The sequence below is a fragment of the Garra rufa genome, chromosome 5 (genome assembly GCF_049309525.1).
Source record: "Garra rufa chromosome 5, GarRuf1.0, whole genome shotgun sequence".
Classification (NCBI taxonomy): Eukaryota; Metazoa; Chordata; class Actinopteri; order Cypriniformes; family Cyprinidae; genus Garra; species Garra rufa.
In genome coordinates this window covers 13,463,029-13,490,925 of record NC_133365.1, presented here as the reverse complement: position 1 = coordinate 13,490,925, position 27,897 = coordinate 13,463,029, and the positions used below count along the sequence as shown (strand labels likewise).

The following is a 27,897-nucleotide window of genomic DNA, read 5'->3' as shown; positions in this document are numbered from 1 at the left end:
CCACACTTATAATCCTTATAGTCAATCAATTTTCTGATCTGGATTCATGGCTATATGTTCTGCTGGGACATCTGTTATTAATATTTCAAGACTTTAGTAGTGGAAAGTATTTTTCTTGTTTAACTAACAATATATATATAGCTCGGTAGTAACTGATTACATGTAATCTGGATTACGTAATCAGATTCCAAAAATGAAGTACTTGTAATTAAATTAATTTACATTTTGAAATACTCCTAATCAGACTACAGTTACTTTTTTATGGATTACATGATTACATATTATTTAAACAATAGCAATAAATTATTCATAATTCTCCCTAATTTTAATCTTTTAAATTTACCTTTCTAAATTAGCCTACATTCAGAAAGTCTTCAAGTTTTGTGGACATTCACACAAAGATCAGTCAGGTGGTGACACAGCATTTGACCACTGATTTACAAAAATCATTTCAGGTTTAATAAGTGTTTCAACATTGCATCAACTACTGATGAACAAATTGATTTTTATTTGAATTATTATGTTGTAGATTGTTTATCCATGCATTTCTGTGTCTTTGGAATACTTTTGTCTTTCAAACACATTAAAATGCACAAATTCACTTTTTTGTCAACCGATCCTCTTTCACCTAATATATTTACTTGAAGTACCCTGAGTTTTTAAAATACATATTTTAACATAAACACTTAATTACATATTAATTTGCAGTTCCTTCACAAACACCATGCACTTCATGATGTCAATAACCACAAATGGGATATATTTTCTTACTCTGCTCTACTTTTATGTCAGTATTGTACAAGATTATGTATATTTAAATTAATGTGATAAACAAGTTAGGTCAAAAATAATCAAACGTTGTCTAATTATATTACCTAAAATGTGTAAAGTAATGGATTACGCTACTAGCTTAAATTTTTGTCATGTAATTTGGAACCAGTAACGGATTACAATTTCTAAGCAATCTAGTTATTATATAAATTATTACACTTTCTTCTTGCAATTTGGTATCCCTCTGGCAATCTGCTATAATTTTGCAAATTTTCTATTCATCAAAAAATCCTGAAAAGATGTATCAGTTCCCGCAAATATATTAAGCAGCAAAACTGTTTTCAGAAATGTTTTTGAGCACCAAGTCAGCATACTGAACGACCACTAAAAATTAAGCTTTGCCGCCATAGTAATACATTACTTTTTAAAATAGAAAACATTTTTTTAAAAATGTTTCACAATATTACTGTTTTTACTGTATTTTGATTACAGGGGTCATCGGATGGCCATTTTCCACAGGTTCGTATGATTCTTTAGGGTCTTAATGAAAAGTCTCTAATATACTTTGGTTAAAAATTCTCAATAGTAGTGTAAAAAAAAAAACCTTTTACCTCCCTTTTAGCTCTGCAAAATATCAGCTCATTTTATCGCATGGGCCCTTTAAATGCAAATGAGCTCTGCTCGCCCCGCCCCTCTCTGCTGAGGGATTAGAGCTGTAATGTTTACTTTAGCCGCATTTAGCATTTAGTCCACACAATGGTGATCCTATTCGGACTGTTTCAGCTTGGTGAGGGCAGGGCTAAGGTAAGACGCTCATGTCAGTCAACTGTGTTTCATCACAATGACAAGAAGCTGAGAATTATCTGATTTTAAAAAGAGGATATTAGTTTTCAAAATTAAAAAAATACCACTGGGTGGATTTTTATTATTGTAGGGTGGTTGTGTACACAAACTGCTAACACACATTAATGTTCAAACAACATGTAAAAGTTAGTTTTGCATCCAATTACCCCTTTAGAAACTGAATAGCAATAACTCAGTTTTTAATCTCAAAGGCCCATATATCTGTCTAAAATCAGTATTTACTTGTAATTACCAGTATTTTTCTGTCAGCCAAGGAACTCTTTTAAAAGAATAGTTCACCCAAAAATGAAAATTCTGTTATCATTTAATTACTCCAACTTAAAAAAAAAACACACAAAAAAAAATACTTGTAAGAATGTGGGTATAGTAGCAGATTCCATTAACTTTCATAGTGTTATATATATATACTATGGAAATCAGTGGGGACCAGCAACTGTTTGGTTACCTACATTCTTACAAATATCTTCTATGTTCAATAACCTGGGGTTAAGTAAATGGTGACAGAATGATTATTTTTGGGTGAACTGTCCCTTTGAAAGGCAGCACAGGCCTCAAACATTTTGTCAGTCCAGACACTTTACATTGACAGATGACTTAACTGACTGAGAGATGACTGTAATTTGTGTGAATGAGCACATTAGAGCCTGAAGTATAAGTTCCAGCAAACGCTGCATTTATAAATATAAGTAAAAGGCAAATTTCTGCTTTTAGACAAGCACTATCTGCATACATTATGGAAAAACACTAGTTTACTGGCCCTAGTCAACAAGTGTCAACAGAAGAAGCGTTTCACATACCTCCTCCCTTTATTTTACATGTGGGAAAATGCGCAACACAAAACTCTCGGTCGCTCAGTGCTGCCTTAATCACCAATCAAAATAACGCCCTGATCTCACCACAGCTTAATATAAAACATCAGCAACACTATGAAGAACACATGTCTCTTTTCTCTATTCATTATGAGGAAGGTGTTAGCACTAGCATGGGGTACTCACTAATTGGCCACCAGATGGTCATTATGTGGCATGTTGTGTGGAGGAGGGTTTGGAGGCTTGTTGCTGAGCACCTGGGGTGTTTTCTGATTGGAGCTTTTCTTGACAGATGATTTATTCATGTCATGTCATTGGTCAGACCTCTGTAGCCACAAGGCACAAATTAAGCGGGTAGGTTTACCAAAATGCCCAGGCCATGGGTTACAAAGACTGGGCTCATTTACACAATGAGTCTTTAACAGTGTAAAGGGGTCAGGCCATTCATTTGGTTCACTTTTTAGTAATTTGCATTGTAAGTTAATGTAACATGTTTTGGTAAAGCTATAACTTCAATATAAATGTCTAGAGTGTATATGCTCTTTCCAAGGATGCTTTAAATTGATCAAAAGTTATGATCAAGAAATTTATAATGTTACAAAAGATTTCTATTTCAGATAAATGCTGTTCTTATGAACTTTCTATTTATCATAGAAACCTAAAAATTCTATGCAGGTGTTTTCGACATAATAATAATAATGTTTTTTGAGCAGCAAATCAGAATATTAAAATGATTTCTGAAGGATGATGTGACTGGAGTACTAATGCTAAAAATTCAGAATAAAATACATTTTAAAATATATTCAAAACTGTTAAATAGTAAAAATATTTACATTTTCTACTGTTTTTGCTGTACTTTGAATCAAATAAATGCAGGCTTGGTGAGCCAAAGAGACTTCTTTAAAAAAACAAACAAAAAAAAAACAAAATCGTATGCAGCTGTTTTCAACATAATGATGTTTTTTCGCCAGCAAATCAGAATATTATAATGATTTCTGAAGGATCGTGTGACTGGAGTAATAATGCAAAAAATTCAGATAAAATTTTTTTTTTTTTAATATATATTCAAAACCGTTAAACAGTAAAAATATTTAAAAATTTTACTGTTTTTGCTGTACTTTGAATCAAATAAATGCAGGCTTGAGGGGCCAAAGAGACTTCTTTAAAAAAAAAAAAAAAAAAAAAAAAAAAAAAATTGTATGCAGCTGTTTTCAACATAAAAATAATGATGTTTTTTCACCAGCAAATCAGAATATTAGAATGATTTCTGAAGGATCGTGTGACTGGAGTAATAATGCAAAAAATTCAGATAAAAAAAATACATTTTAATATATATTCAAAACCGTTAAACAGTAAAAATATTTAAAATTTTTACTGTTTTTGCTGTAATTTGAATCAAATAAATGCAGGCTTGAGGGGCCAAAGAGATTTCTTTAAAAAAAAAAAACATCGTACGCAGCTGTTTTCAACATAATAATAATGATGTTTTTTTGACCAGCAAATCAGAATATTAGAATGATTTTCGACGGATTGTGTGACTGGAGTAATAATGCTAAAAATTCAGAATAAAATACATTTTAAAATATATTCAAAACTGTTAAATAGTAAAAATATTTAATTTTTTTTACTGTTTTTGCTGTACTTTGAATCAAATAAATGCAGGCTTGAGGGGCCAAAGAGACTTCTTTGAAAAAAAAAAAAAAAAAAAACATAAAAAATTGTATGCAGCTGTTTTCAACATAATAATAATGATGTTTTTTCACCAGCAAATCAGAATATTAGAATGATTTCTGAAGGATCGTGTGACTGGAGTAATAATGCAAAAAATTCAGATTAAAAAAAAATACATTTTAATATATATTCAAAACCGTTAAACAGTAAAAATATTTAAAATTTTTACTGTTTTTGCTGTAATTTGAATCAAATAAATGCAGGCTTGAGGGGCCAAAGAGATTTCTTTAAAAAAAAAAAACATCGTACGCAGCTGTTTTCAACATAATAATAATGATGTTTTTTTGACCAGCAAATCAGAATATTAGAATGATTTTCGACGGATTGTGTGACTGGAGTAATAATGCTAAAAATTCAGAATAAAATACATTTTAAAATATATTCAAAACTGTTAAATAGTAAAAATATTTAATTTTTTTTACTGTTTTTGCTGTACTTTGAATCAAATAAATGCAGGCTTGAGGGGCCAAAGAGACTTCTTTGAAAAAAAAAAAAAAAAAAAACATAAAAAATTGTATGCAGCTGTTTTCAACATAATAATAATGATGTTTTTTCACCAGCAAATCAGAATATTAGAATGATTTCTGAAGGATCGTGTGACTGGAGTAATAATGCAAAAAATTCAGATTAAAAAAAAATACATTTTAATATATATTCAAAACCGTTAAACAGTAAAAATATTTAAAATTTTTACTGTTTTTGCTGTAATTTGAATCAAATAAATGCAGGCTTGAGGGGCCAAAGAGATTTCTTTAAAAAAAAAAAACATCGTACGCAGCTGTTTTCAACATAATAATAATGATGTTTTTTTGACCAGCAAATCAGAATATTAGAATGATTTTCGACGGATTGTGTGACTGGAGTAATAATGCTAAAAATTCAGAATAAAATACATTTTAAAATATATTCAAAACTGTTAAATAGTAAAAATATTTAATTTTTTTACTGTTTTTGCTGTACTTTGAATCAAATAAATGCAGGCTTGAGGGGCCAAAGAGACTTCTTTGAAAAAAAAAAAAAAAAAAAACATAAAAAATTGTATGCAGCTGTTTTCAACATAATAATAATGATGTTTTTTCACCAGCAAATCAGAATATTAGAATGATTTCTGAAGGATCGTGTGACTGGAGTAATAATGCAAAAAATTCAGATAAAAAAAAATACATTTTAATATATATTCAAAACCGTTAAACAGTAAAAAATATTTAAAATTTGTACTGTTTTGCTGTACTTTGAATCAAATAAATGCAGGCTTGAGGGGCCAAAGAGACTTCTTTAAAAAAACAAAAAAAAAAAAAACATAAAAAATCGTACGCAGCTGTTTTCAACATAATAATGATGTTTTTTGACCAGCAAATCAGAATATTAGAATGATTTTCAACGGATTGTGTGACTGGAGTAATAATGCTAAAAATTCAGAATAAAATACATTTTAAAATATATTCAAAACCATTACATTTTTACTGTTTTTGCTGTACTTTGAATCAAATAAATGCAGGCTTGGTGAGCCGAAGAGACTTCTTTAAAAAAAAAACATAAAAAATCGACTAAGAGTGAAATCAGAAAACATTAACTGAAGCTACACTGAAACACTTTTGTTTTACTACACTTTTGTGTTTGTCTGTATATATCTTACATTTAACATTTGCTTTTCATTCTTCAGTCAGAAGCTTTGCATGGCCAAGTCCCTTGCAATTATATATGCGCAATTTATGATGTGGTGTGCCTGAGTGCAAATATTTGGTTTCACTGTGTTCTTTCTGGGGTTAAACCCATATTATGTACTTCAAAGTTGAAAAACGCTTGCACATGCGCGGAGTGTGACGTTCCCCTCTTCAGCCAAGCTGCGTGTGTAAAGTGGTTTGCCTAATTTACACCGGGTCATGTGCAGAGGTCATACTTGTGATTTTGCAGAAAGGCTTCACTTGAGGTCACCAACTTTCCAGATGTGCCAGAATGTCATCGGACATGCATAAACAGAACCGTGTAATTTTGTGACATTAGGATATTAAAGATGGCAGTTTGGTTTCCCAAGCAAAAACTTCATGGGTAATAGACCATAATTTAGGGTTTTAGTCACATTCATATTTGTTCATGGGGAGAAATGTGGGATAAAATAAAATAAAAAATGAATCAATGAACTGCAAGACCGCACATGGAAAACTGAAAATACTTTTGGTAACATTTGATAATACGGTTAAATTTGTGAACATTATTAACATTATTTGTTAATACATTATATATTTTTGGCATTATAACTTTTTATTTATTTATTTATTTTAAATACGTCTCTTCTGCTTAGCCAGCCTGCATTTATTTGATCCAAAGTACAGCAAAAACAGTACAATTTAGATTTATTTTACTATTTAAAATAACAGTTTACTATTTTGAATATATTTTAAAATGTAATTCATTCATGTGATTTAAAAGCTGGATTTTTAGCATCATTACTCCAGTCACATGATCCTTCAAAAAGAATTCTAATAGTCTGATTTGCTGCTTAAAAACAAAGGAATAATATAAATCTTTTGTAAAGTTTTTATGATAACTTTTGATCAATTTTAAAGCATCTTTGCTAAATAAAAGTATTAATTTCTATAATTAATTAATTCCACCCCCCATCAAATAATCTGAAATAAAGTACTCAACTGTTTTAAATGTTGATAATAATAATAATAATAATAATAAATGTTTCTTAAACAGCAAATCAGCATATTACAATGATGTCTGAAGGATCACGTGACACTGAAGACTGAAGTAATGATGCCAAAAATTCAGCTTTGATCACAGGAATAAATTACATTTTTAAAATATATTCCAATAGAAAGCAGTTATTTCAAATAATAAAACTATTTCACAATATTACTGCTTTTGCTGTATTTTGGATACATACTTCTATAAAAATCTTACTGTCCAAAAATGTTCGATTGATAGTAGGCCTATATCTTCTGCTCACAAAGACTGCATTTATTTGATCCAAATATACAAACAGTAATATTGCAACTTTACAATTTAAACTGTATCCTTTTTGGATGTTTTAAAATGCAATTTATTCCTGTTACTTCAGTCTTCAGTGCCACATGATCCTTTAAAAATCTTTCTGATATGATCAACTGCTGCTAAAGTAACATGTATTATAATTATTAATGTTGAAAGTTCATTCATTTGTTTAGTTCAGCGCTTCTCTAAAAGTTTCTCTCGCTAGTTTCTCTCTCCAGAGGTCAGCCGATGAGCCATGTCGCTGCTCATGTGTGCTAGAGAGACTCTTGATCCAGAACAGCGAACTCACGGAGCCCTCATTGTCCTACACTGACTTTAGTGTGCAGAAGAAGCTCAGTTTGTTTAGCTCAATGGAGCATTCTAACCCCGCCGCATGGCCAGGTGCCCGATGAAACATATGGTGAGAATCTACCCCAGGCAGATGGAAGATTCATGGAGTGCTCACCGGCTCTCTGCTATACATCACTTGAGGCCAGGGGTCAACTGAAGAGAAGATTAGACTTCAGTCTGTCTCTGTCTCTTTGACTTGGTCTGGTTTTGTTTCGTTGTGGCGTTTGTAATCTTGCATTGTAACACCACCGTGTGGATGTCAGAGTAATAGCAACAAACCACGTGATACTTCTGCTCACAAACAGCTATCAAAAAATACTGAAATTATGTATAAAAAATATACAAAGAATACACTCGATAGATTCATTTTCATTATTATTTATTATTTAGTACAATAAACACCAATTAAAACGTGAAAAAAAAAAAACCGTGGAATGTATTTGGAAATAACATTTTGTCTGCACGGATAGAAATCATATAAATAAACAGTATTAAAACCAATATCTTAAAATTAGAACTGTGCTACTGTCCAAATTTTGCGTTCTATTTTTATACATGTGTGCAAAAGAAAATATTGTACTGTTTGTTATTGTTCTCAGAATGAGGTAGAGATGTTATCATCCCTGCAAATATGATAAACACAAGGTATACTGAGTTTTTGAAGAACCTTCACTTGGAAAGCATTTCAAAATGTAGCATGTATCTTGAAAAAAGAGCACCAAAAAACAACTGGGTTTCTTGTTATGATTTCAAAGATCATACAACAACAATAATAAAAAAACACGTAAACAGCAATAGCAATCATTTAAAAGTCAACTGCAAAGCACCTTTCATAGCTGAGGAAACATCTCATGAGCATTTCATGATGCTGCTACAATCTAAACCCAATAAATCATTATTGCAGTAAGAATTCACTGGTGAGATCATGCAAAAGATGAACTTGTATTCTTGTGACTAATTACAAAGTGCCAAAGTTACCCAATATCACACTTTTGTACAGATGATTTTGTTTTAGGCTAGTTTATTTGGAATATTTACACAACCAAAACGAATAGGTAAAAGTGTCACCTTCCTGGTATGATTATCCACATTGTGATGAGATGCTGCACCTCTGCTGGAGTTTTTCAGAGTTTTTCACCTCTATTGTTGAGGTTATCAAACCACTCAATCCAAATCGTATGGAGGCCATAGTTTGGAAGAGCTGGGCCTGAAAGTCAGTCTCTGGCTTTGCTTGCTCCTTTAATTGCTTCTCTTTTGGAGTGAGTTCATCTCCTTCAGGTATCTAAATAAGTCAAATAAATGTTTTTACATTTACATGTATGTATGCATCAGATTATTTTATTTAAAGTACAGTTGAAAATTATAAAGTAGAACAACTGAGGTCATGATGAACTTGAATCCTGTATTATACTGCCATCGCATGGCAAAAGGGCATCATCTTTTCTTTAAAAAAAATAATAATAATTTTTGATGAACTTGTAGATTTTGACATGGTGTTTTCCCTGTTTGAACAATACACAAAAAAGGACAACAAAAATGATGAGTACACAAAATATTCTTACTTCAGAGGACACTGTTTGCAGCCATATTATCTCCTCATCTGTGAACTCCATCGCAAAACTGAAACCAGTAAATAATTTCTCAATTAATAATAGCATAGCAATCTATTATTACTGAAAGAAGCTAGACATTATACACTGGCAATATCGTCTTTCAAGAACTTCTTGTCACATTGCTGTAAAGGTAAACGCTTAGCCTATGTATGTTTTGACGCCTCTAGGGTCTATAAGCCTTCGTCTTAAGCATATGTGATCCAAAAATGCTTTTAGACGCTAAAAATCCCACTTAATGTATGCATCAGACAGAAAACAATATCAAATGTCATTTAGTTAAAAGACAGACAGCAAAAGTACCTTTTTTCCCCAAGCAAGAGGGTTTGACTAGTGGCATAAGTGAAAGTGAAAATAAACAGTATAGCCTACTATCTTGTTTTTCTTTAAAATAACGTAGTTTGCAAGAAGAAAGGAACACTTCAAATTAAAAACTGTGATTGATTCTTGTCTTACAGCTAGCCTCTTCTTGCTTAATTTGTAAAAGATCGGCATCACACAGTATTTGGCTATTGCTTCCTTAGTTTAGGTCGGCTTGTATAATGTTAGCTACAGTATCGACGTCTAATGTCCTGTCTCAAGGCGTCTGTTTCAATAGTTTTTCATTCACTCTTTCCCACCCATATATACAAAATGATTTTGGCTTACCTTGTAAGGAAAATCATTTGACGCTAAAAATCCCTTTTTCGTTAAAAGCAGCGCCGAGCTCCGTTTAAATGTTAAAGGGCATTTATTTTCATCAGAACAGTTTATGCGCAAACAGAAGTTTATTTGTGAGTAAACATCCTCCAGAGAAAACCTCAGCTGTCGAAACGCTCGGCTGCAGGAGGACACGATGAAAAAAAAAATACTTTTATACCTTTAACTATAGCGGTTAAAACAATATATACGTCCAAAATATTAAAACATTTAACTCCAGATCTCGTTTACTACTGGTTCGTCTGTCCGGTTAGACGAACGATCTGCACTCAGCACGATTTCTTATAAATCAGCTCCACAACGTAAATGAAAGTGAAAGTAATACTGCGTTTTACGTAAGCAAGTATGTCTACTCCTGCAATGTGTGTTCTGCACCACTATTCATGTACTCAACATGACTATACGGTAAAGTTTTAACCAACAAATAAATATTCCAACAATAACAGCTTTCGAATTGTAGATTTTAAGTCGTTATAGCAAAAATGAGACAAGAGAAGGAGGATATCAGGAAAGATACACCGTTTTATTTCATCTCCAACAACATCAGACAACCAGACATTATTGTCATTTACCCATTCACAAATATTGATAGAAAAGTCCCTTTCCTATAACAAAGGATAATGGATATCTGACAACTAAACATTTCCAGATATTTTACAGTTGTTTCTTCTTAAAGCAAAGTACTGACAATGAGGTCTACAGAATTTCAGATAAAATCTTGTCATTGATTTAAAACCTGAGCCCCTGAACCACACAGATCCAGTTGAGAATTTATAGATCATCTATGGAGAATAGCAGCACGCATATGGATATGCTGCATATGGCATATATGAAGGAAGACTTGGCAGGAGGTTCAGGGAGTTCAGAACTCCTCCTCTGCATTCCGGGTTCTTGAGGCCTTCAGCTCCTTGAGTCGCTCCATGCAGTCCTTCAGACTCCTCTCTCCGTGTACCTTGTTATCACGAGTCCTAACGTTCACTGTGTCACTGCTCTTCTCCTTCTCACCCACCACTGTCGTTGCATCAGTCGTAAAGTTAGTTTTACATCGTCTTTGGTTTAAAAAGCTTTATTGACATTTGTCAATTCAATTTCTCACTCACCTAAAATGAAATTGTACTGAGCCAACTGTGCATTCCTGATCTTCTTGTTCAGGGTGCAGCCTGGGTCTAGATCCACATCCGTCATCAGCCCTGCCCCGTGGAACTCCTTTTGTACCTGAGACAAGGGATTGTTTTTGATAACAATGATTTGTCAGTTTATGTTGGAATCAAAGCTAAAATGTGACCCTGGACCACAAAACCAGTCATAATGGTATTTTTTAAAGGCTAACTAAATAGGCTTTCCATTGATGTATGGTTTGTTAGGATATGAAAATACTTGGCCAGGACAACTATTTAAAAATCTGGAATCAGAGGGTGCCAAAAAAAAAGAAAATCTCCTTTAAAGTTGTCTAAATGAAGTTCTTGGCAATGCATATTACTAATCAAAAAATAGGTTTTATATATTTATGGTCAAAAATGTACAAAACATCTTAAAGGAGTAGTTCACTTTCAGAACAAAGATTTACAGATAATGGACTCACCCCGAGTCTTTCTTTCTTCAGTCGTAAAGAAATGGTGTTTTTTGAGGAAAACATTTCAGGATTTCTCTCCATATAATGGACTTCTATGGTGCCCCTGAGTTTGAACTTCCAAAATGCAGCTTCATAGGGCTCTAAATGATCCCAGCCGAGGAAGAAGGGTCTTATCTAGTGAAACGATCGCTTATTTTCTAAAAACATTTAAAATTTATATACTCTTTAATCTCTACACAGAGTACACACAGAGCTAGACAAGACGAGCATTTGAGGTTAAAAAGTATATAAATTGTAATATATACTTATAAAAAATCATTTTGCTAGATAAGACCCTTCTTTCCTCGGCTGTGATCGTTTAGAGCCATTTGAAGCTGCATTTTGTAAGTTCAAACACGGGGGCACCATAGAAGTCCATTATATGAAGAGAAATCCTGAATTTTTTTCCTCAAAAAACAATTTTCTTATGACTGAAGAAAGAAAGACAAGAACATCTTGGATGAAAAGGGGGCGAGTACATTATCTGTACATTTTTGTTCTGAAAGTGAACTACTCCTTTAATGGAACATGATCTTTATTTAATATCCTAATTATTTTAGGCATAAAGGAAAAATCTATCATTTTGACCTATACAATGTTTTTTTGGCTATTGCTACAAATATACCCGTGCTAGTTAAGACTGGTTTTGTGGTCCAGGGTCACGAATGGTAAATTGTGAGCAGAACGTACTCTCTGGGCGTACTCCTCACAAGTGGGTCCTACAGGAACCACCATCACCTGATGTGGGGAAAGCCACAGTGGCCTGTGGGAAACAAAAGCAGGAGAATTTGGTATGTGCACATATAGTCTGACTAAACATTATCATGTAATAGAGTCTCTTCTTTAGCCATACCACTTTCCACCATAGTTTTCAGTAAGGATGGCGATCATGCGTTCCACTGAACCCAGGATCGCTCTGTGGATGATCACAGGTCTCTTCTTGTCATCACCATCATGGCTGAAGAGAGACAAAGTTTGGGTTACAAAGTCAGCAACTTGCACAGTTAAAACTGCAGGAGGGCTGTAGTAATCAAATGTAACCACAAAATGTCACTGTTGGACAGGGAACAGAAACTGCTTTGGCTGTTTTCATTTTTTCTTCTTATTTAGTACAGTACTTGAGTAAACATACCTCACAAATGTAAGATTGAAGCGAATAGGCAACTGGAAGTCAAGCTGAATGGTGGCACATTGGTGATATCTGCCGATGGCATCCTTTATCTGAATATCAATCTGAATCACACGCACAAAAAATACTTTAGTGTAAAGTCATTCATAGGTGTTCATATCTCATGTTACACTTTATTTATCTTTTTGTACCTTTGGGCCGTAGAAAGCTCCATCACCAGGATTCAGAACCCACTTCTCACCAAAATCATTCAGGCTGTTCTCCAGTTGCTAAAACAATTAACAAGGGCTTAATGACGTCAAAGTAGATAAGATTTATTATGCATTTAATAAGAGATTAACTGTATTAAACACCAAGAGTAATAACACGCTACTATGGCATGATAGTTGTAAAATGACATTATAAGGGGCTTTCGCACCGCATTGTTTTAGAAACTAGCCAACATTGTGGTTCCCCCTCAGGCCATTTTCCTTGTTGCATTCACACCAGCAGCAGAAACTCTGAATTTTTGTTGTTTGTCATGGCTTTCATGATAACGGAGACAGAATGTAAAGGCACAATTTACACAATGAAAGAGCATGAAAATCATGATTAAATCTCTTATGACAACTTGCAGTGTTACATATCATCAAGGCTAAGAAAAGAACACAATGCTGTTGACAACAGGTAGATAAATGCTATTATCGCCGTTTTCCGTGTTCGTGGAGTAAATACACTAACAGCCTTTATTTGAAACAGAAATCTTTTGTAACATTATAAATGTCTTTATCATCACTTTTGATCAATTTAAAGCATCCCAAAAAAAGATACTGATTCCAAGCCTTTGAAAGGTATAGTGTATAATGTTACAAAAGCTTTTTAACCCTCATGTGGTGTTCAAAATCCTATTACACCTATGGTGTTCCCGGTCAAAAATGACAGGCCTATAAAAAATAGCTTATAAATCACTCATTTAACCACATTTTCACCCAATCTTGGATTCAATCTTTTTGTCAACTTGTTTTCTGTCAATTAGGACTGGTTTTATATTTCTATTTGCATCTAATTAATTGTGGGCCTCATTTATCTGAGAGTAGGCATCTCATTTTTTAAGTAAAAAAATCATTATTTTTGCATAATTTTGGAAATATTAAAAAAATATGAAAAAATATTGGTTCTGTTGATCACACTAGTCTACTTTAATGGTTCACCAGGAAGTTTGTTTGAAAAACTTTTATTTTGTAAAAATGGCACATAGTCACACTTGTGGTGTTCCCGGTCAAAAATGACAGGCCTATAAAAAAAAATAGCTTATAAATCACTCATTTAACCACATTTTCACCCAATCTTGGATTCAATCTTTTTGTCAACTTGTTTTCTGTCAATTAGGACTGGTTTTATATTTCTATTTGCATCTAATTAATTGTGGGCCTCATTTATCTGAGAGTAGGCATCTCATTTTTTAAGTAAAAAAATCATTATTTTTGAATAATTTTGGAAATATTAAAAAAATATGAAAAAATATTGGTTCTGTTGATCACACTAGTCTACTTTAATGGTTCACCAGGAAGTTTGTTTGAAAAACTTTTATTTTGTAAAAATGGCACATAGTCACACTTGTGGTGTTCCCGGTCAAAAATGACAGGCCTATAAAAAAATAGCTTATAAATCACACATTTAACCACATTTTCACCCAATCTTGGATTCAATCTTTGTATCAACTTGTTTTCTTTCATTTAGGACTGGTTTTATATTTAATTTTCAAACAGTTCAATTGTAGGAGTCATTTATCCGAGCTTATGCACCTCAATTTTTGAGTGAAAAAAGCATTATTTGTTAATAATTTTGGCAATATTGAGAAAAATATTTAAAAAAAAAACTGCACTGTTGATCACACTAGTCTACTTTAATGTTTAACTGAAATGATTTTATTTTGTATAAAATGGCACAGTGTCACACTTGTGGTGTTCCTGCTCAAAAATGACCGGCCATTAAAAAGTTAATGTAGAAGATCACAAAACACAGCACTTATATTTTGCAATGCATTTATTTTGAGAAAAGGGGTGCACAGTAACACTTGTGCTGTTCCTTGACAAATCTAACCATTGTGACATACAAGAAAGAACACATTAACGCTGTCATATAGAGAACACAAATCAAACACTTCTTTCAGTTTTCCAAATTATGAACTAACCAAAACGACAAACACCAGGTCTCTGTGTAAACTCATGCAAATGACTAACAAAAGCATTTTTAAAAAAATGTATCACTGTGAAAAAGAATGTTTATTTCAGAAAATAGTTTGTGTGTGTGTGTGTGTGTGTGTGTGTGTGTGTGTGTGTGTGTGTGTGTGTGTGTGTGTGTGTGTGTGTGTGGCATACATGTATCCATGCATGCACATGTCCAATGGCTCTATGTCTGCAAGCACACATATACATATGTGAACATGAGAAACATGCTCCTGACAACTAAATTTTTCTCTAATTTTCAGTCTCCCCCATTCACTTTCAATGACCAGGAGCTCGGATAAATGACTCCTACAATTAAACCGTTTGAAAATGAAATACAAAACCAGTCCTAATTGAAAGAAAACAAGTTGATAAAAAGATTGAATCCAATTTTGGGTGATAATATAGCATAACAAGTGATTTATAAGCTATTTTGTGTAGGCCTGTCATTTTTGACCGGGAACACCATAGGTGTAACAAGGTGAAAAAAACACAAAAAAAGGTAAAAGATAAAATAAAAAATGTGGACAAGTTTTTATAGTCTCTGTGAACAAAGTCACTAAGTTTCAGTTCAATGCGATAACATTAACTAGTATTTTCAGGAAAAAGAAAATCTTCTCCAGTCAAAAATGACATGAACACCACATGAGGGTTAAGATAAATACTGAAAAATGTACTCAACTGAAATATAAATATAACTGATAACAATAAAAATGTTTCTTAAACAGCAAATCAGCACGTTAGAATGATTTCTGAAGGATCATGTCATGTGACACTGAAAAATGGAGTAATGAGGCTGAAAATTTTGCTTTGATCACAGGAATAAATTGCATTTTAAAATATATTCCAATAGAAAGCAGTTATTTTAAATAGTAAAAAATATTTCACAGTATTATACTGCTGTATTGTGGATCAAATAAATGCAGGCTTGGTGAGCAGAAGAGACTTTTTAAAAAACATTAAAAATCTTACTATTCAAAAACTTTTGACTGCTAATGTGACTCTACTATGAAGTAGGACCAGTTTATTTCCCCCAATCTGAGTTCCTAGAACTAAATATGTTCCTAGTTCTTGCGATGTGAACATGCCAAAAAGTAGGTACCTCTGCCAATAGTTCAAGGAACTATTAAACGTTTTTTTATGTCAAATTTTACCTTCTCAGCCTGGTCCCACACTTCAGGTTCTCCTAGGAACTTTTCTGGCCTGGTGGAAAGGTTCAGTTTGAAGGTGAAGCCAAACACATCATACACTGTACGCAGAAAGTCCAGGCAACCCTTTATCTCAGACTCGATCTGTTAGGTAGGAAAATGGGTAAGGAGGTAAGACGAAGAGAATAATGACCTCTTGATTGCAAATTCAAACAAACAAATCATTAATAGCCACATGAACCAAACATGGTCCTTTAACATGTTGAAATATTTAGGGCTCCAACACTTTATAGGAATAGTCCACCCAGAAAATGAAAATTCTGTCATTAATTACTCACCCTCATGACCTTCCAAGCCAGTCAGACCTTCGCTCGTCTTTGAAACACAAATTAAGATATTTTTAATGAAATCAAAGTGCTTTCTGACCCTCCAAGGGTCCTACCATGTTCAAGGTCCACAAAGTTACCAAAAACATTGACAAAATAGTCCAATTGCCATCAGTAGTTCTATGGACCTTGAATGTGGTAGGACTCTTGCGGTCTTTGGAGGGCCAGAGAGCTCTCGGATTTCATTAAAAATATTTTAATTTGTGTTCCGAAGATAAACGAAGGTCCTACGGGTTTGAAATGACATGAGGGCGAGTAATTAATGACAGAATTTTCAGATTTGGGTGAACTATCCCTTTAAAACCAATAGATTTACATGGCTTTTCCAGTTGTTTGTGATTACTCAATAAGGATTACTAAAATAATTCTACAGAGACCACAAATAAAGAGCATAATTTGAAATTTCCATTAGTGTTTAAAATAGTGGGAACCCTAAATGGCAAGTCACAAAAAAAGCATCATGCATTTCAAACTTGCCTGGTCCATAGAGCAGAAGATGTGCGCGTCATCTTGTTGAAAACGTCTGACTCTAGTCAGGCCAGTAAGAGCTCCAGACAACTCGTTACGGTGCAAGACGCCAAAATCAGCCATACGCAGAGGCAGTTCCCTCCAAGAGCGCGGCCGGTGGTCAAACATCAGACTGGCAAATAAGAAACACGAAAAAGCGTGCAAAAATGATTTTCCCTGCTTAACTTTCTGTTACTTAGCATTGTAGTAAATACAGAAAGATTTTGTACCAATGTCCAGGGCAGTTCATGGGCTTGAGAGCAAAGATCTCCTTCTCCACCTCAAAGGAGAACATGTTTTCGCTGTAGTGCTGCCAGTGTCCTGAGGTTTGCCATAGTTTGCTGTTGTAGATGTTCGGTGTGACCACTTCCTGGAATCCCCTCTTTCTGTATTCACTCTGCACAATAAAATATAGCACAGTACAACAAAAAAGGTCTTTGAAAATACATAAATATTCAAGTGGTTGGCTCACAATCATTAACAGGGTCCTTGAAGTGGACCAACCTATCCATTACATGGTCTACTGAACCATGACATCCATAAAATGCAATTTAGCATATCCTAATAGACCTCTGCAAACCCTGCTCCACATCACACCCTTGTTTTGTTGGCTATTGTAAATTTTTTAATGGATGATATCGGCTCTGTAGTAACAGAATGAACTATGAATTCAAAATGGGGGGAAACTCACCCTAATAAACTCGATCAGCGTGTTGTAGATGTAGGCTCCTTTAGGCAGAAAGAAACAACTACCTGGACTCAGGTCGTGGAAGAAAAACAAGTCTTGCTCCTGGAAAGACAAAGGCGGAGAGAGAGTGTGTGAAAAACATTAAGGGTGAGAAAAACAATTATTATACAAGTCAGAAATCAAAAGGAGAATATAGGAGGTTACAACGGAAAAGAACTAGAAGTTCAAACGAGCAAGAGAGACAAAAAAATAGGACAAATGGCTGATTATGCTCTTGCTTTTGTTGTGACAAAGTGTTCCCTGTGCACCCATCAGCATGCCCATGAACAGATGGCACATTAAGGAGACAGACATCTGCCTTCTTTATGGGCACAGTCCCCGTTCTCTCCCCACCCAGCCCACCTATCAGACCTGTCGTCAGTCACCGCAGATTCGAGACTCCCTACACAGTGCATCAAATGAGAGCTGCCCGAGTCATTAGCACACCGAGGTGTCCACATGTCCTCTGGTGTGAGCAGTTTTGTCCCCCAAATGTTCAGTGGAAAATTGCTTTTTGAATTAATTTGCACATTTCTGACTTCTTAGAATTATTCACTTCCAGTTGTGCGGATGCACATACATGTTACTGCCGGATTTGTCATTTACAGTTGAAGTCAAAAGTTTACATACACCATGCAAAATGTTTATTATTTTACCAAAATAAGAGGGATAATACAAAATGCATGTTATTTTTGTTTTAGTACTGACCTTTGTTTAGTGATACTCGTTTATGAGTCCCTTGTTTGTCCTGAACGGTTAAACTGCAGAAAAGTCCTTCAAATTATTGGGTTTTTCAGCATTTATGTGTATTTCAACCCTTTCTAACAATGACTGTATGATTTTGAGATCCATCTTTTCACACTGAGGACAACTGACGGACCCATATGCAACTATTACAGAAGGTTCAAATGCTCACGGATGCTTCACAAAAACAAACAAAGCATTAAGAGCCGGGGGTAAATTTAACTTATTTTGTCTTCTGGGAAACATGTAAGTGTCTTTTGTAGCTTTTAGCCAAAATAAGAAAAATGTACACATTCTCATTCATTTCAAAAGTTTACACCCCTGGTTCTTAATGCATAAATGATCATTCTGAAGCATCAGTGAGCGTTCAAACCTTCTGTAATAGCTGCATATGAGTCTGTCAGTTGTCCTCAGTGTTTAAACAATGTATCTCAAAATCATACAATCATTGCTGGAAAGGGTTCAAATACTCAAAAATGTGGAAAAATCTCAAATCTGTGGGACCTGAAGGATTTTTCAGCGGGAAGTTTAACTGTTCAGGACAAACAAGGGACTCATGAACAACTATGACTAAACAAAAACACAACTGTGGTTCATTCAGGTAACAACACAGTATTAAAAAACTTAAGTGTATGTAAACTTTTGGGAAGGGTAATTTTTTTAAATTTCAACTATTATTTTTCTTGCAGACTATATGTAAACCTTTTTTCATATGAAATATCTTATTCAGGTCAGTAATAAAAAAAAAAAAATAACATGCATTTTGTATGATCCCTCTTGTTTTGGTAAAATAATTAACATTTTGCAAATTCTGCAAGGTGTATGTAAACTTTTGACTTCAGCTGTAAGTCAGTGCTGTGCACCATAAGTACATTTAATTCCTATCATCAAAGTATTTAAATAAAGTATGATTTACATAATCCACATGCAGAGATTAACGCTGACGCAGCTTTTTGCGTATTTTTGGTGGCCACTGCATGAATAAAATTTTCCTCATGTTTTTGTGATGAGCTGCCACATCCGTATTTCATGTATATTTCTGGCTTATCTGTAAACAGTACCTGCGTTTTCGGTAAAATGGTTTAGAGTAAAAACCTATTACATATTTCAAATAAGCGGTGGGTTTTGATCACGTATGTATGTAAATTTTCACACATCTACACATACTCTTCCTAGTTTGCGATGATCCCTGTTCTTGGCTTCTTCCTGGAATTTCTCCCATTCTTTCAGCATCTTAGGATCAGGGAAAGAGATACCATAGATCCTCTGGAGGCTCTCCATGTCTGCTTTGCCCTCCCAGTATGTAGAAGAATTCTATAATATACATCATTTGGGATTATACATCATGCTGTAGGGATAATATGCCTAATGTACAGAATGGGATGATATTATATATAGGACTGGGGAAGGGAGTTTTAATTGAGAATTTGTTCAAATTGTTGAAAAGGATATGCAAGGATATTGAGGAAAAAAAATAAGGGCTAAATTCTGCACCTTGTGGATCTTCAAGGCCTTGATCTTTCCTGTATGTCTTACATGAGGCCCCCTGCACAGATCGATCAAAGGTCCACACCTACAAAATCAACAGCAAAATGTTTAAATAAACTAAGGTATAAATATATTGTATATACACTACCCCTGAAAAGTCTGAATTTACTTTTTGAAAGAAGTCTCTTATGCTCACCAAAACTGTATAAATCTGACCAAAAACACACTTTCATATTGATTTTAAATGGTTTCTGTTTTCTATTTTAAAATACAAAAAAAAAACTGATTTGAGGCTCTGGACACATTTCTTACTGTTATCAATTTTGAAAACAGTTGTGCTTTGATTTAGAATTTATTTGAAATTGAAATATTTTGTACCAATGTTACAGTATCAATGTGATGCTTTCAGTCTTTTAATATTTAATGTGTCCTTGCTGAATAGAAGTATATTTTAAAAACTATTGAATGGCAGTGTAAATAGACTTGAAAAATATTTCCAAAAGCTTGAATTAAGTAAATAAATACAACACACTTCAAAAGTACATGTTTTTGCAATCAAAAATCATACCTGTAGACTGTAGTTGTCGGAGTGGTAACCTTTTCATTTAGGATCCTGCACTTGAATTTGTTGTACTATAAGACAGAGAAAAGCAGATTTCACTAGTCTGAACTTCAAGGTACTCGAGTTTTAAGGGTTTATTCATAGCAAGAGCTTATATTTCTTTTAGAAAGGAAGCACCTACCTTGAACATCTCCAACAGAGTCTCCTTCTTTACCTCCAGCCTCTCAAAGGGCTGCTTCTCTTTGATGATCTTCTTACACAAGTTCTCCAAACAGGGGAAATCATTACTCGATACACCTCTGAGAACCGCCAGGCGAGGAAGGCAGAGGACAGAGAAAGAAAAGTACACAAAGGTGCACCGATTTCATTAAAAACATAAGCTCTTCTAAAATAAAAACTAGATTGCAAAGGATTACCAAACATCTCACAGATGTCAGCATTTAAAGAGACTTTAGTCTACCAGCAGGCGTCTTCTATGACAAAGCAATGCATTTTCAGAAAACTACCTATTGTGGACTAGACAGAGCCACGGTAATAAACAAGGCAGACCTTGACAGTGATATTATCAAAATGAATAACATTTGCATTTATTGGCTTTCAACAAGTAAACTACAGCATTTATTACATTCCTTCTTGCATTTTCTAAAGCCACTGCACTGATCATGGTCAAACTAAAGGTCATGTAATTGTCAAAAGGAATGAAAAAATTAAAATGTTTTATTTCTTGACCAGCTACTTAGCATAATTTCTAACCATAGATGAATTAATGTGACTTTTTAAGCTCTGACTGACAGTTCTAAACCATAGATGGTAAACGGACATAACAGTCACTTGCATTAGAATGGGTGACAACAGTCGTGAGAAGCATATTATATTATTATTATTTGACTTCTGTAGTCTGCTCTGTAATACTACAGTTTCTTTGATGAAACTAAATCTTTCTAAAAAAAAAAAATTCAACAGAGAATATGTCTGACTTACTCGTTTTCAAGAAACATATCATAGTAAAAGCCATTCTCAATGGGCGGCCCGTAACAAAGGCATCCTCCATAGACTCGCTCCATGGCCTCTCCCATTATGTGGGCACTGGAGTGCCAATAAACCTTAAGAAAAAAAGTTTTTAAATAATATCCAAATATGCACTCTTTCAATCATTTACACAGTAAAATAAGTCCTAATGTAAATATTTTCTCCATGCTTACAAATGCACTACTCCATATGTGGTGGGGCCACTGCTATTGTGGACTAGCACTCATTAAAATTAAAAACACAAATGCAAACTTGAGAAAAAAAAAAAAATTCTAAACTTACTGCTTGTGCTTCTTCGTCATCGAATTTGAGAAACACTACACTGCAGTCTCCCTCTAAGGGCCTGTCCAGATCCCATACCTCATTGTTCACTTTGGAGATCACAGTATTATCAGCAAGGCCTTGGCTGTTAAGTAAAACACATTATAATATCATACATTGTGATTAGAAGTTACTGCTTGAGTTGGAAGCATAATGCAATCAAGCAATTCATTAAGAAAACAATTTTTGGTGCCTTTCAATGAAAAGGTTTAAGATTAAAGGGATGGTTTGGAGTAGAATTGACTTCATTGCTATGCACTCCGAAGCCCATGTAAATACCCCATCCGAAGTTTTTTTTACCTTAGTCGAACATTTATGGAGATATTAGAGTTTTTCGAATTGCTTGTTACAGGAGTGAATGTTACATGTGATGTATCTCGTAAATTGCACCACTAAACGTGCAAGTAATCTTACCAAACTTGTACAGTAGTGTAAATAGGTTATGTACTCACAAAACGCTGCAACAGAACATTTGTAAGTCCACCATGAGTGTTTTAAAAACACGTTTTACCTGAGAACTACTAGTCTCAGAAACTACAAGTCGACGTCACTTCCCTGGTTTGAAAAAAGCACGTAAAAGTCCTCCTACTACATCTGTGTGCATGTCAACTTGTAGGAGGACTTTTATGTGCTTTTTTCAAACCAGGGAAGTGACGTCGACGTGTCGCCATTTGTAGTTTTTGAGACTAGTAGTTCTCGGGTAAAACGTGTTTTTAAAACACTCATGGTGGACTTACAAATGTTCCGATGCAGCGTTTTGTGAGTACATAACCTATTTACACTAGTGTACAAGTTTGGTAAGATTACTTGCACGTTTAGTGGTGCAATTTACGAGATACATCACATGTACCATTCACTCCTGTAACAAGCAATTCGAAAAACTCTAAGGTAAAAAAAAACTTCGGATGGGGTATTTACATGGGCTTCGGAGTGCATAGCAATGAAGTCAATTCTACTCCGAACCATCCCTTTAAGGTACACTTTATATATGGGCCATTCTACAGAATTGGTTCAGAGTTGGAAACGTCTTAAAAAACGTGTCTTTTTTCCACAAATTTGTATGTATGCAAACTGTATAATATCCAAGGTACACATTTCCAGTAATTGTGCAGATAATTCTCATATTGCATTTTTTAAAAGTTTTGGAATATTTGTCCTCTCCCCGAATTTGTTACTACTGAAACACAGTAATATATAATTTATTGACCTATTAAGATTTTGCTTACATCCTTCTTATAAATATATTTTTTTCTATTTTATTAAGACGTTTTTAGAAGTAAATCAATAACAATTACAATTTTAACAACAGAGTTCCCACACATTGGTTAACTTCAAATTCATGGACCTTTTAAGGACTTTCCAGATCCAATACAAACTTGCTTTTCAAGTGAGAGCAAGGTTACATTGTGTTACCTGTAAGATACATTGTTACAGTTTTCACGTGTCAAACACAACTATGCAAAAAGCATTTTTTTGGCCATATGACAGAGATCTGATATTCTATTTTCTATTATAGTCGTATTTCTGTTTTGCATGAAACTGAAGAATATTCAGTACATCATTTACTGTATTCTAAAAATATCTGATATTAACTTTTGCATGGATTTAAAAAGAGCTTAGGCTCATGTAACCAGACATTTTAAGATATATGAATGTGCTTTTAAGTTTTCTTCTTTGGTGAGGTACCATCGTAGTAGTTTCATGAGCACCTGCTGGCAAATTAAACACATTAGCGGACCGGAGGGAAGAATATGGATTTTTTTTCCAGAAATGCAAGCACTTTCGAGGAACTGTCTTGAAATGTATTTTTTTCAAATTTACAAACTTTCTGATAATGTCAAAGACCTGTGGGAACCCTGTTACAATATTTCAAGTGTAATTTATGAGATTTCTTGTATTTTGAATCCAAGATTTCTTTGTAAAAGGCAAAACGTTGATCATACTGATTTCAAACTTAAGGATTCGTTAATCTGAACATACAATGAACCAAACACTATCATAACATCTTAGCTGACAATTCAGTATATTTTATTTTTGCCAAAACATCCCATGTTTCAGTAGCGACCACATTACATTACAGAATTTTTACCCACATACTGAACAAAACATACTAAAATACTAAAAATTTGGATAACTGTATTAACATTTTGTTTATTTCCCCCAAATAAAGGATTATGTGTTCCTTTTTGTCACTACAGAAACAACGATGACATGTTTCGGTCGTGACTGTTATGGTTTTGACAATTTTATGACATAACACCCAAAAAAACCAAAGATGTAACTACCGAAACTTCACCAAATGTCTGTTGGCTCTGTGACAAATTCCTTATGTTCCTCTATTGTAACCTGCTTTGGATAAAAAGGTCTGCTAAATGCATAAATGTAAATGTTATCGGCTGTATATGCTGTCCCACCCTATCTGTCAATATTTCTATGCCAGAAAACTTACTATAAAAATATAAATAAAATATGAACCATGTTTTATTTAGTCACTAACCTGATGCCACAGGCAACCTGGTATGGTGTGGTCTTCCAGGACTCCCCATCTACAACTTTTCCATCAGGAAGCGTGATCTTGATGGGCTTGCTGTCTTTAGCTGCTTTCTCGGCCAGCAGGGCTTCATGTTCTCCCTTTAGCTTGTTGTAAATGGACAGTCGATCCTCAATGTACTCTGGCAAAGGATTCAACTATAGAGAAGAAAGAGAAAAACTCATATTATCAACACCACCACTGTCCATTGTTTCAAGTGTACATATCATAAATAACAAACCACAGCACATTTTAGCATTACATGAGGGCGGTACACCGGTGTCATAGTCATCACCGGTGTGACATTGCGCCACGACATGGATTTTCTAATACCGTCAATACCGTAATAAATCAATGATGTGCCTTGAACGGCTGCATTTACATCAATAATAGCTAATTCTAAATAATAAGGCATTAAACTTTCTTCAAACATTCAGTTGTGGTCTGAATACCTGGCCTTATACTATATATCTTATATATTCGTATCAGCTTTGCAGGTGGTACGTAAAAGGGGAGTGGCCTGGTGAAACATCGTGAAGAAAGCGACCGGCCTGAGCTTATTAGAATCATTGATGTTACTAAATTCTCTGCGGACAGCGGCCAAATACTCCCTCATACTCCCCCCTAAACGTCCAACCAATATTTATATCAGTTGCATGTCCTGCATGATGCTTGAAATTTCCATCCAATCACAAAGTTCTTTCTAGAATGCTCTTACTTCTATAGTTCCTTACAGGCCCGGCTCCACGGCCACCCAATCAGAAGCTTGGCCCACCCGTCCCAAGCCCCACACTACATACTGTAGCCAATCACAAAATTGGCGTGTTATTTAGTTGAGCTCCATATTTTTTTCTTATCTGCGCACCCGCGAATATTCTAATATTGTATATAATTTTCGCACTTTCAATATGCAGGGTATAGAAATCCCTTTTAAATGAGTTCTCGCGCTGTTTACTTTTACTTTCGATTTTGCGATAACGCACACTCTGTGTAAAGGGAGCAGCACATCTTATAATAGATATTTGTCAGTGAGTACAAGATTGCAGCAAATCCTCCAGTCTATTTTTGTCATCTCTCTTTACTTTCGACCCGTGATCATTCAAATCTAAAGGTCATTGTACACTGAATTCGATTTTCATATGCGTTTTTTTTTAGTTTTCTCATATTCGCCATCCTTATCAAAATGCAGAAAATCAAACACGATCCGAATTTTTTTATGACGGACGAAAGTTTCAGAGGCAGTGTGTCTCGATTAACATAACCTGTGTTTTTTTTTTTACGTACAAAAATCTCAACGAAAATTTCGTACTCATGTGTGCAATGACATTAACTCCAGCAGCTCGTGTTGGATGCAGGGTTGCCAAGTCCGCGTTTTTCCCCACAGAATTGGTCTACTTTTAAACTGTTGCCATGGGTTGATTTCCCCCAGTTATTTAAAGGTTTTAAATATTGCAGAAATTCAATTTCAATAAAAAAATCATTTTTGTTTTGTTAAGTAAGATCTTTAGGTTTTTTGCAAAATAAATATGTTAAGAATGCATACTCTCCCCTGTCTCTTTTTGATAAGGATACCTACCATTTACTTATTATATTAAACAAATATTAACTTTATTCACATACTAAAGGGACAGGACAGGCTACTCCTCCCAAAATATACCAAAAAAAGTAATACCGTGATATTATACCGTCACCATTCAAAAGATGAAAAATATGGTGATATTAATTTTAGGTCATATCCCCCACCCCTACATGAGATATATTGGGCTCACAATTATAAACCAAACCAAGCCCATCCTCCTCTAGAGTTAAATCAATACAACTATGCCAAATATTGACATGTTACACAATGTGTGCAGTACTAGACACATGCTTAATAATGCATTTATTACATTAGACTATTAGATGATGTAAGTTCATAGTGGAAGGTTCAACACAGTAACAGAATAATGCAAACACCAACCTCAGCCCTGCCACCTGCATCTCCACCAGCATTCTTGTTTTTCTTCTTTCCTGCATCTTTGCCATTCTGAAAGAAAGGGCGCGACGTTATTCATTTCAACTAGTTGTTCAAGTCAACATTTCAAACATTTCAAGTTCAAACATGTCACTCCACCCACTGTAAAGTAATACAGAAACAAAACATGACTGCAAACCTACAAATAAACAGCATATATATATATATATATATATATATATATATATATATATATATATATATATATATATATATACTGCACACACAGCGGTCAAACAAATAACGAAAGCAACGTCTTCCAAAGACCACAAAAACTAAAAAAATAAGGCATTCAGGGTTTTGACAGCAACATGTTGTGACTGTCTCAGTGGACTTCACTAGCTAGTCAGCTAACAGCATGCACATCTGACCTTCTTTTCGTCCATTTTCAAATCCTTCATTTGTTCGGTAACGCTCTCATCCGCCATAATTACACGAAAATATCACAAACACGAACAAACAACACGATCCAACAGTCTTGAACAGTCTTTATGCAGGACACCGGCATACACGTTTCCCGGATATTGCAGGAAAGCCAATGCTGATGCAACAATGTGATGGATTTGGAACGTTATCCCTGATTGGCGATTCACTGTGATTGACGTAAGTTTAAACCAATCATCAGGCAGAACATTTCGTTTCTGGCGCAGTAAGATGATGCAACGCGAACGACATCCTATAAAAGGTAAAGCAGGCTTTTACTGTACGTACAAGCGTGTTTAATGTTATTGCTGATTATAATATAACGTGCAGTTTTAGTCAGAGAATAATAATAATAACGACTCGAAGCTTTCTGCAGCTAAATGTTTACCTATGTTTGTGGGCTTACCTCTCAAACCAAACGTAAGGGGTTCAATTCGAGAAGATGTATAAAAGCAATACATTCTAGTGGCACCTAGTGGGCAGAAATGAGAAGTGCAACTATTAACACTAGAATTACTGACTTTTTTATTTTTTGGTGAAAGTCCTGAGGTGTGAATCACCCCTGCTGAGATTTTCACACTTCTTCAGCTCGATTGTCCTCCTGCTTTTGTTGTGCAAACACACCCATTTACCTGTGAGGCCTGGCACATTGGCATTTTTTTACTCAGTGTAACTCAAGGCAGGCCAAACCTCTGTGTGACATGGAAACCTTCAAAAATGCCTGCCATATCTATAAAAAATATTCAACACATTGACTGACCTGCAAATATTAAAGACACATATTCACATTATATGGGAACACAACTGTTTTATTTATAAAAAAAATGTGTGCAAACATGTTCGTACACATACAGAATTATAACACATCACTGAATTATAACACCAAAAGCAAATTTTCTTTTTGTGTGATCGCTCCAGCTTTCATATGCTCTGTCCTCTGCCTGTTCATGTAAAAAAATAGCAAAAAAAAAAAAAAAACAACAACCATAAAAAAAGCTGCCCCTCAGTTCCTGGTTCACCTCTGATCTGTCTATATTAGTCCCACAAGTGGAAAATCTGCATTGTCACTGCAGAAATGTGGACAGTGCAACTCAGAGGGCAATCAGAGGGCAATTGGCACTTTTTGCAGTGTTCCAATGACATCGCAAATGATGATAGGCCAATACTGTAATCAAGGGGCAACCAATTTCAATGGGAGGGCAATTGGCACTTTGGCAGCATTCCATTGCCATGGCATTGATGGCAGTATGGCAGAC

The 27,897-nt window shown here is 34.5% G+C and overlaps 1 protein-coding gene and 1 long non-coding RNA gene across 2 annotated transcripts; both read right to left on the bottom strand.

The window, feature by feature from the left end:
* Window positions 1–7,915: 7,915 nt before the first annotated feature.
* Window positions 7,916–10,092, bottom strand: LOC141335844 (uncharacterized). The gene is made up of 3 exons (XR_012355630.1): window positions 9,764–10,092; window positions 9,068–9,125; window positions 7,916–8,787 (listed from the first exon to the last, which is right to left on the bottom strand). It is a non-coding gene; the product is annotated as an uncharacterized lncRNA (long non-coding RNA).
* Window positions 10,093–10,318: 226 nt separating this feature from the next.
* On the bottom strand, window positions 10,319–26,757 carry tars1 (threonyl-tRNA synthetase 1). The gene is made up of 19 exons (XM_073839970.1): window positions 26,590–26,757; window positions 26,165–26,230; window positions 24,172–24,362; window positions 21,636–21,759; window positions 21,306–21,427; window positions 20,506–20,623; window positions 20,331–20,395; window positions 19,769–19,847; window positions 19,442–19,588; window positions 17,495–17,593; window positions 17,034–17,200; window positions 16,774–16,936; window positions 15,917–16,054; window positions 12,747–12,824; window positions 12,559–12,659; window positions 12,280–12,384; window positions 12,117–12,189; window positions 10,915–11,029; window positions 10,319–10,825 (listed from the first exon to the last, which is right to left on the bottom strand). The coding sequence occupies exons 1-19, from the start codon at window positions 26,644–26,646 to the stop codon at window positions 10,677–10,679; spliced, it is 2,157 nt and encodes a 718-aa protein (XP_073696071.1). The 5' UTR covers window positions 26,647–26,757; the 3' UTR covers window positions 10,319–10,676.
* Between the last annotated feature and the right edge of the window lie 1,140 nt (window positions 26,758–27,897).